Raw genomic sequence first — 10,633 nt, forward strand, 5'->3', positions numbered from 1 at the left:
AGGGAGGAGGCTCGTGTGGAGCATAAACGCCGGCATAGACCAGTTGGGCTGAATGGCCTGTTTCTGTGCTGTAGTTTCGATGTAACACATTCACATCAAAGAACATGTTCCCTATCTCAAAAAAACAGCTGCAACTAGCCTAGAAGAAAGTAAGAGCACAATTACATCCAACTTCTTTGAGGACAAGCACTAAGTAAACACACCTGTAACTGTGGTTCTCAGAAACCATTAGCTCGTCTTAAAACCCTTGATTCATGTTTATATGCAACCAACATCTGGGCAAAAATAATCTGTCAAACTTCAGTTCTCCTTCCAACCAATCTGATCGGTTCTGACAGTCAGTGCCTTCTGACTGTTTGGTTTACATGGACAACCGCTAATCCCAGTGAGAAAAACATATTTCCTCTTGTGAAACATTAACATGTAGGTCGTATATCCGGATAGCATGTTACTCCTAGCAGTGACACTTGACAGGTCTGTTTTAAAAAAAAGTCTGCAAGACTAATAATTTTGAATGTTTTATATTAATTTTCAGCAACACGTATATATGAATGGAAGCAGGTGCCGAACAAGCTGCTGATTAATTAAACCATTAATAACAACAAAAGGTCCGCGGCGACTCGCACTAAGACCCAGGGGGCAACTTCCCTTTGTGGTTTTTTAAGCCAATGAGGAGGCCGCTTCCCAAGCGGAACTACGAGGGTTTGTTGCCGGAAATGAGCGATCGGAGAGGCGGCCATAATGGTTTGTGAGAAATGTGAGTGCGGCCTTGGGTGGCCAGGCTTCGGGCCCGAGGAATCGAGGGCTGGGGGCGGGCTTCGGGCCCGAGGAATCGAGGAGGGGAGAGCGGGCCGGGCTCCGGGGAATCGAGGGGGAGGGCCGGGCTGGGCCGGGCTCCGGGGAATAGAGGGCTGGGGGCGGGCTTCGGGCCCGAGGAGGGGAGAGCGGGCCAGGCCGGACTCCGGGGAATCGAGGAGGGGAGAGTGGGCCAGGCCGGGCTCCGGGGAATCGAGGGCTGGGGGCGGGCTTCGGGCCCGAGGAATCGAGGAGGGGCAGGGCTGGGCTCCGGGCCCAGCGAATCGAGGGGGGGGGAGGGGGCCGAGCCGGACCGGATTGGACCGGACCGGGCTCCGGGGAATCGAAGGGAGCTGGGCTCCGGGCCCGAGGAATCGAGGGGGTGCCTAGTGGGGCTTTAACCCGCTCCTGTCCCGGGAATTGAGGATGGGGGCGCCGGTGTTTTGTCTCTAACTGACTCGCTGTCTGTGCGTTGAGACGCTGCCGCAGCGATTGCCGCTTGTGTCTGTCCCTTTTTTAACAGGCGGCTTGAGCCCTGTGATTTTTAGGTCCATCGGCTGGCGGCTCCAGTTCTCTGCCTGTGCGCTCTGCAGTGTAATTGGTCCGTAGCTGCTACTCACATTAGCCTACAGTGTACAAGTGTCGATTTGGGGGCAGTTGTCTCTGCCGCAGTCCTCCCTTCTCCTAGCCCACCAAGCCAAAGTTTCGCCCCTGCCCCCAGCCCTGAACCCACATCTTTCTCCAGTTTCTCTCCTATCTCCCCAGATGCTCTGTGCGAGCTCATCTTGTCCATGAGACCCACCTCCTGCTCCCTCGACCTCATTCCCACTGAACTGCTGACCACCCAACTTCCCTTCCTGATCCCTGTGTTAGCTGATATTAATGGTTCCCTCTCCTCTGGTATTGTCCCCCCTCCCTTTCAAAAAACCCACCCTTGACCCCCTATCCTTGCAAACTACCGCCCCATCTCCAACTTCCCTTTTGTCTCCAAAGTCCGTGAATGTGTTGTCGCCTCTCAAATCTGTGCTTGTCTTTCCTGCAACTCCATGTTTTGAACCCCTCCAATCTGGTTTCTGCTCCTGCCACAGCACTTGAACGGCCCTTATCAAATGACATCTACTGTGACCGTGGTGCACCATCTCTTGGTATCCTTCTCGACCTGTCTGCAGTCTTTGACACGTTTGACCACACCATCCTCCTCCAATTCCCCTTCTCCATTGTCCAGCTGAGTGGGACTGCCCTCACCTGGTTCCCCTCTTTTCTATTCATAGCCAGAGAATCTCCTGCAATGGGTTATCTTCCCACTCCAGCACTGTTACCTCAAGGATCTATCCTTTTTCCCTCCTTTTTCTCATTTATATACTGCCCCTCGGTGAAATCGTCAGAAAACACATTTGGTTCCACACATACACTGACGACACCCAGCTCAATCGCACCACCATCTTTCTCGACCCCTCCATTACCTCTGTGTTGTCAGCTGCTTGCCTGACATTCAGTACTGGATGAGCGGAAATCTCCTCCAATTAAACATTGGGAAGCCATTGTCTTCGGTCCCCACCACAAACTCTGTTCCCTTGCCACTGATTCCATCATCCTCCCTGGTCACTGTCTCAGGCTGAACCAGACTGTTAGCAGCCTATTGAGGTGAGCTTCCGACCCCATATCCTCTCCATCACTAAGACTGCCTACTTCCACTGCCGTAATATTACCTGTCTTTCCCCCCACCCCCCTCAGCTCATCTGCTGCTGAAACCATCATCTCTGCTTTTGTTACCTTCAGACTTGACAATTCCAATGCTCTGCTGGCCGGCCTCCCTCCCGTCATCCACACTCCATAAATTTGAGCTCATCCAAAACTCTGCTGCACGTAAACTAACTCGCACCAAGTTCCGTTCACCCACCACCCCTGTGCTCGCTGACCTTCGTTGGTTCTTGGTTGCCGAATGCCTTAATTTTAAAATTCTAATCCTCATGTTCAAATTCCTCCATGGCCTCACCCCTCCCTATCTCTGTAACCACTTCCAGCCCTACAACCCTCCAAGAACTCAGCTTTCCTCCAATTGCAGCCTCTTGTGTATCCCCGACTTCCTGCGCCCAACTTTTGACGGCCATGCCATCAGCTGTCTAGGCCCTAAGCTCTGGAATTCCTTCTCTAAATCTCTCTACCTCCTCCTTTTAAGATGCTCCTTAAAACGTACCTCTTTGACCAAGCTTTTGGTCACCTGTCCTAATGTCTTTTTTTTGCCCGACTACGCTCTTGTGAAATGCCTTCGGACGTTTTACTACGTTAAAGGTGCTATATAAATGCAAGTTGTTATTGTTGACTTCTCTCTTGCCTAAAAGAACTCTGGTTGCTCACCGTCTGGTCTGCCTCATTTGGTTTAACGGTGGCCTGTTTTGATGTACCTCAGTTCCATGCATTTGAATGGGAATGGGGTGGGGGGGAGGTTGGGGGTAGGTGATGTCTGTGTCATCTCATATCTTTTAATCATAAGAAAGAACTTGTATTTAAATAGCGCCATTCATGTGCTCGAGATTCCCAAAGTGTGTCTCAGTCAATGAATATAAATAAAATTCCCAATGTTTCCCCTTTATTGCCGATCCTATTTGTTTTATTGTTTTATGCATTGCTATATTCTCATAGGTGAAAAGAAGCTGGGAAGAGTTATTACTCCAGATACTTGGAAAGATGGATCAAGGAACACAATGGGTACAAACTAAATTCAATTGCTGCATGGCTGTATATGAATTTAAATACTTTTAATATATTCTGAGAGAATATGTCTTTTTAACTTAAGTTGTAATTTTATACAGAAAGTGGTGGCCGCAAGATCAATGAAAACAAGGCTTTGACTTCCAAAAAAGCAAGGTTGGTATAAAGCTACATTTTCAAAGATAAACTTGTATCCGAATGTAACCACTTCCAGCCCTACAACCCTCCAGTACTCTGCTCAAGTGGTCGTTCTTAATGTATGAGTTTGGACAATGCATGTTTCTGACTATTCAGTTGTGGAAAGCATCACAGCCAAGCAGTCCTCATTGTATAGATGTAATTTTTCAGCAGGATTTGCTGGGTAAATATCGAGAGTGGGAACCCTAGCTGATTTTTGTCATCCTCTTTCCCCCAACCTAGGGGCATTGGGGATTAACAGTAGTGCTCCAACTGCTCCTCTGACTGAGATCAGCTAACAGCCCAGACCGGGAATTGTACCTGGGACCTTTTGATCTATATGCTTTGTACTATGTTTAAATAGGATTCATTTGTTTGTTTTATTATGTTTTTGAGAAATATTTTGCACATTATATCCTAGTTGTATAATTCATAGAAAGTTGTGCCTTGTGACACTGCTGAAAGGCTTTTTAACTTTAATCTAGTTTTGATTTACGTAATTTGTATGTAGCAGTGAATAATAAGTTCCCTAAGAAAAGCAGCAGACTTGAGGGATTCACATTACTAAATTGTTTGCGTTTCACTCTTGTGATTTTTAATGCATCTCTTATTCATCGTCCACATGCTGTCCCTTGGCGACATTATCCAAAGACATGGCGTCAAGTTCCACATGTATGCTGACGACACCCATCTCTACGTCACCACCACCCCTCTTGCCCCTTGCACTGTCTCCGTGTTGTCAACCTGCTTATCTGATATCCTAGATGAGCTGCAATTTCCTTCAGTTAAACATTGAGGAGTAAAGCCATTGTCTATGCCACCCCCAACCTCGACAAACTCTGTTCCCTCATCATCGATTCCATCCCCCTCCCCAGTCACTGCCTCAGACTGAATGCAACCTCGGCATCCTATATGACAGAGCTGAGGGTCTGACAGCATATCCTCTCCATCACAAAGACTGCCTACCCTACTTCCACCTCTAACATCGCCTGTTTCCACCCCTGCCGCAGCCCATCTGCTGCTGAAATTCTCATCCATGCTTTTGTCGCCTCCAATCTCAACTATTGCAATTATCATCTGACCGGCCTCTCATCCTCCACTCTCCATGAATCTGAGCTCATTCAAAAAATTTTCCGTATCCTAACCTGCACAAATCCCGCTTGCCCGTCACCCCTGTGTTCGCTGACCTACGTCGGCTCCCAGTCCCCAAACGCCTCTCATTTAAAATTCTCATCCTTGTGTTGAAATCCCCTCAAGGCTTCGTTCCTCCCTATCTCTATAATTTCCTTCAACTCTACAAACATCTGAGAACTCTGCATTCTTCCAACTCCTGGCCTCGCGTATCCCCTATTCCTGCCATTAACAGTGGTGCTATCAGCCATCTAGGCCCTATGCAGTGGAATTCCCTTCCTAAATCTCTCATCACCCTACCTCCTTTTAAGACCCTCAAAACCATTTTGACCAAGCATTTAGCCTCCCCTCCTAATAATCTCCTTTGGTTCGATGTCAATTTTTATCTAATTGCATTTCTGTAAAACACCTTGGGACTTATTTTTACGTTAAAGGTGCTATATAAATACAGATTTTTGTTTCAATCTTGAGCACATAATATAAGCCAGCTATATTTTTAAACTAGTATGCCACTTTTTTCTTTTTAAAAAGGTCAATTTCCCAAAAACGGTGTCTTACATAGGAAAGTACAGGACCAGAAAAGACTGCAGTTATTTTGGCAGGGTCCAAAATCTACCTTAATGATTAAATACAGTATTAAAAGCTTCACTGCAGTCAAAATATATCGCATCCATAGAAATTTGCATCAACAAAATCGTAATTTCCTCGAAGAACTGTAGCAAAATTATTAGGCAAGACCTTCCTCCCACAAATAAATGCTGACTCCCTCTTGCCACGCGGTACCTATCGCTGTTTCATGATCCCATCTTTCTAATACTGCACACATAACGGATATTAGGCTCACTGGCCTGTAGTTTCCCACTTTGACCCTATACCCCTTTCTTTAAAGATTGGTCTTTTAATCTATTTTTCAATTATTGGACATGACTCTCATTTCTAATAATTCCCTAAAGATAATGGGAAAGATGTGACTAATTTCACTGGCCAATTCTTTAAGTTCCCTTGTATGAAGTCCATCCAGGCCTGGTGTCTTGCCTTCCTTTAACTTACTGACCTATCATAAGGCCTGTCTGCCTTATTTGAAATTTCTATTTTCTTCAGTACATTCTTTGTTCCCTCTGGAAACTTAACTTCAGTGAAGTCACAAAAGAAAGTGTGTTTGCTGTGCTTTGATATGCAACCTTTTGATCTCTCACTGCCCCCCTATTTGCTGTGAATAAAGAAATGTTTGACATTTCTTAATATTTAATGTTGCCTGCTTTCCTAACCTCACTTGATTTTTAGCTTTTCTGTCTAGCTTCTTAATTTCTTTACCTGTTTATATTTGTTTTGCTTCACCATAACTTTATCCTTTAGGAACAATCTCCTTTTGCTCTTGTACCCCATATAGCTTCCACTGTTCCCCACATAAGTTCTTTCCCTCTGTTACTCTTCTCCCCTAGTGGTATGTGTCTGTTCTGTACTCTGTGTATAGTATTAGTAAACTTCTAAGCCACTTTTCTTCCTTGTCTTTTCCCTCTAATAGTACTGTCCTGTCCAGTTTCCTGAACTCACTTCTTGTTCCCTCAAAATTTGTCTTTCTAAAATCTTGTATTCAGAAATAGTTAAATGAAAACTTTTTTTTTTCATTTTCCTTTAGGTTTGATCCTTATGGAAAGAGCAGATTTTCAATATGTCGTATCTGTAAAAGTGCAGTTCATCAGGCTGGTTCTAATTATTGTCAAGGCTGTGCATACAAAAAAGGTATGTGTTGGTCATTTTGATTTTGTTTTAATCATTTTGGGATAACACTATACTCATCTACTAGAAAAAATTTAAACTGGTATTTATCATTCATAGAAGATTACAGAACAGGAGGCGGTTATTCGGCCGTCGAATCTGTGCCAGCTCTCTGCAAGAGCAACCCAGTTAGTCTCAATTCCCCGCCTTTCCCCGTGGCCCTGTAAATTTTTTCCCTTCAAGTACTTATCCAATTCTCATTTGAAAGCATAATTGAATCTGCCTCCACCACCCTTTCAGGCAGCGCATTCCAGATCATAGCCACTCACTGAATAAAAAAGTTTTTCCTCATGTCGCCTTTGGTTCTTTTGCCAATCACTTTAAATCTGTGTCCTCTAGTTCTCGACCCTTCCCTCAATGGGAAGAGTTTCTCTCTACCTACTCTGTCTAGACCCCTCATGATTTTGTACACCCCTATCAAATCTCCTCTCAACCTTCTCTGCTCTAAGGAGAAGAACCCCCGCTTCTCCAGTCTATCCACGTAACTGAAGTCCCTCATCCCTGGCACCATTCTAGTAAATCTTTTCTGCATCCTCTCCAAGGCCTTTACATCCTTCCTAAAGTTTGGTGCCCAGAATTGGACACAATACTCCAGTTGTGGCTGAACCAGTGTTTTATAAAGGTTCATCATAACCTCCTTGCTTTTGGACTCTGCCTGTATTTATAAAGCCCAGGATCCTGTGTTTTTTTAACCGCTTTCTCAAACTGCCCTGCCACTTTCAATGACCAGTGCATATATACCCCTAGGTCTCTCTGTTCCTGCACCCCCTTTAGAATTGTACCCTTTAATTTATATTGCCTCTTCTTGTTCACCCTACCAAAATGTATCACTTCGCACTTCTTTGCATTAAATTTCATCTGCTACGTGTCTGCCCATTCCACCAGCCTGTCTATGTCCTCTTGAAATCTACCACTATCCTCTTCACTGTTCACTACACTTTCAAGTTTTGTCATCTGCAAATTTTGAAATTGTGCCCTGTACACCCAAGTCCAAGTCATTAATATATAGCAAGAAAAGCAGTGGCCCTAGTACCGACCCCTGGGGAACACTTCAATATACCTTCCTCCAGTCTGAAAAACAACAGTTCACCACTACTTTGTTTCCTGTCTCTTAGCCAATTTCGTATTCATGCTGTCACTGTCCCTTTTATTCCACGGGCTTCAACTTTGCTGACAAGCCTATTTGGCACTTTTTTAAATGCCTTTTGGAAGTCCATATACACCACACCAACTGCATTGCCCTCATCAAAAACTCAATCAAGTTGGTTAAACACGATTTGCCTTTAACAAATTTGTGCTGGCTTTCCTTAATTAATCTGCACTTGTCCAAGTGACTGTTAATTTTGTCATAAGATTGTGTTGAAAATGTTTGGAATACTGTCAGTGTAGCTGAAAATGATATTTGCAGTAATTTTAGAATAGTTTGTGTTTAGTCAGAATTCTTTGCTTCCATAAGTATGTGGTAGACAATTTCTAGTTTGCTGCTGTTTTTAGTGAAACATTTCTCTCTCACTTTGCCTCCTGTAAGCAATGTTTCCCAGTTAATTCATTCATGTTCATTCCTACTTAAAAAGGCAAACTTCAAAAATCATGTACATAAATGTTTTGTCATTTAAACCAGTCAGTTGAATTACTGTCAAAAAGCATCAAACAAAATGGCATATGTAATGATCGATAGGTAGGTTTACTAGTTTTTCATGCTTCCCTTTCTACCTGCCTGTCCTCTGCCCCTTTAGCTATTCACACACTGTCTCATACATGTCTTTTATTTCTTTTAATTATGCCTATTGTCTCATGCTAATGTCACTTCTACCGTTTAGCCATCTCCTGTTCTCTACTTGAGCATTTTACGGATCATTCTGCTACTAAGTTAGGTGGCACAGCAAGTAGCGTAGGTGGGAGCAGAAAGTTGCAAAGAGACATTGATTGAGTCGGCAAAACTGCAGCAGATGGAGTTCAATGTGGGAAGTTTGAGGTCATTCACTTTGGACCTAAGAATGATAGATCAGAGTATTTTCTAAAATGGTTTGAAGCTAGGAACTGTGGAGGAGCAGAGATTTAGGGTCCATGTGCAGAAATCACAAAGTAGACAGGTATAAAAAATAATTTAAAAGGCTAATGGAATGTTAGTCCTTACCTCAAGGGACTGGAATACAAAAGGGTAGAAGTTATGCTACAGTTGTATAAAGCTCTGGTTAGACTGCACTAGAGTACTGCGTTCAGTTCTAGGTACCCCCAAGAAGGATATATTGACCTTGTACTGGGTGCAGTGTAGATTCACCAGAATATTACTGGGGCTAAAAGGGTTAAATTATGAGGACAGGTTACATTGACTACGCTTGTATTCTCTTGAGTATTGAAGATTAAGGGGCAATCTAATTGAGGTGTTTAAGATGATTAAAGGATTTGATAGGGTAGATAGAGAGAGAAACTATTTCCTCTTAAAATTAGAGCAAGGCTGTTCAGGGGTGATATCAGGAAGCACTTCTTCATTCAAAGGATAGTGGAAATCTGGAACTCTTCCCTCAAAAAGCTGTTGAGGCTATATCAATTAAAAAAATTCATAACAGATTGATAGATTTTTGTTAGGTTAGGGTATTAAGGGATATGGAGCAGCATCAGTTAAGGGTTGAGGTACAGATCAGCCCTGATCTAATTGAATGGTGGAACAGGCTCGAGGGGCTGCATAGCCTACTCCTGTTTCAATGCTCCTATTCTATTTCTTGTGCATGTGGTTATTCTGTTCATTTAAATGCTGTTTATCTGTACAGTCTTCCAGTTCTGATGAAGGGTCCATCCCAAAATGTCAACTTGTCTGTTCTAACAACACATTTTTTCATATTTCCAACATCTGCAGTATTTTGCTTTTTGATCAATTTTATTATCTTGGTGAACTGAATTATCAAATGATTGAACATTAAACATTTGTTTTTGTTACAGGTATCTGTGCAATGTGTGGCAAAAAAATCTTGGATACTAAAAACTACAAGCAGACATCTGTATAATTTAATTTTAAAGATATGGTGTATTAGCTGTCAATGAAACTTCTGACCAATGTGTGCCGTGAACACCTTAATAACTAACTCTCATGTACCTGAATGAGATGAAATACATGCATATTTCTAAAGCAGAAAAATGTCAAGTAAGCAAAACATCTGAACTAAATGTATTTGCTTAGGGTCTATCAATGTGTACATTTTTAATTTTGAAATAGATATATATATTAAAAAATACAATGTTGTCGCTATGTATGACATGATGGGTGGTAACATATGATGAAGTTGTGGAGACATAATTACCTGAGCTTTGTACTGGCAAGATGTGCCAGCAGCGAAGCCTGGAGTGGATGATGACACACAAGTTCCTTCCATTGCCTGTGTGCAGTAGATGAAAATGTTCCTGTGGCAGCGAACGCTCTGAAACTGGAGGTGCTACAGAAAATAATTGGAGATTTATACAGGCACAAGTGGCGGAAATTTTTTTATTTTCAAACTAGTTACAGTGTAATAGCAATGACAAACTAAATTTGGAAACTGCATCGTAGAATCCTGTATTGCTGGTTTACTATCTTGACTTCACTCTGTTCTAGATTGGGAAGTGAGAATATTCAACAAGGGTTCTGTAATTTGTGCTTTTTTAACTACCGAAAACTTGACATTAATATTGAGTTCAATTAAAGAATTGCTGAGTGATTTTGTAATCTGTTTAATTTTTATTAAAATGTTATGTAACAGACTTTTTTGGTTATAACCTGTTTGGATTAGTGGATCCAAATTTTTATTTTGAATGAGAGATTGTCACTCAGACTTGCTCTGATTGTTATTATTGTTGTTCTTTCATTGAAGGTGACCTCCTGTATCAACTGTTGATAATTCAAATTATCACCTTTAAAAATTCTGGCGTGATCCAAGATCACCAGGATGGTTTAAAGCGTAGCTGTTGCACTGATGGTCATGTTATGTGTTCTTTATTAGTCAAAGAAAAACTTTGACTAATCATCTGCCATTGTTTTGAACCTTTGACAATAGTGTCTGGCACT

At 42.7% G+C, this 10,633-nt stretch overlaps 1 protein-coding gene across 1 annotated transcript; it reads left to right on the forward strand.

Annotated features, from left to right (window-relative positions):
* Positions 1 to 654: 654 nt before the first annotated feature.
* Positions 655 to 10,329, forward strand: cript (cysteine-rich PDZ-binding protein). Its single transcript, XM_067988794.1, has 5 exons — positions 655 to 757; positions 3,439 to 3,504; positions 3,609 to 3,663; positions 6,455 to 6,558; positions 9,535 to 10,329. The coding sequence occupies exons 1-5, from the start codon at positions 742 to 744 to the stop codon at positions 9,597 to 9,599; spliced, it is 306 nt and encodes a 101-aa protein (XP_067844895.1). The 5' UTR covers positions 655 to 741; the 3' UTR covers positions 9,600 to 10,329.
* Positions 10,330 to 10,633: the final 304 nt, after the last annotated feature.

The sequence above is a fragment of the Heptranchias perlo genome, chromosome 8 (assembly GCF_035084215.1).
Source record: "Heptranchias perlo isolate sHepPer1 chromosome 8, sHepPer1.hap1, whole genome shotgun sequence".
NCBI lineage: Eukaryota > Metazoa > Chordata > Chondrichthyes > Hexanchiformes > Hexanchidae > Heptranchias > Heptranchias perlo.

What these genes read in the sequence shown, in the direction of transcription:
- cript (XM_067988794.1), top strand. An exon ending in TGGATCAAGGAACACAATGG is followed by an intron (nt 3,505 to 3,608) that starts GTACAAACTAAA and finishes AATTTTATACAG; the next exon opens with AAAGTGGTGGCCGCAAGATC. An exon ending in TTGACTTCCAAAAAAGCAAG is followed by an intron (nt 3,664 to 6,454) that starts GTTGGTATAAAG and finishes ATTTTCCTTTAG; the next exon opens with GTTTGATCCTTATGGAAAGA.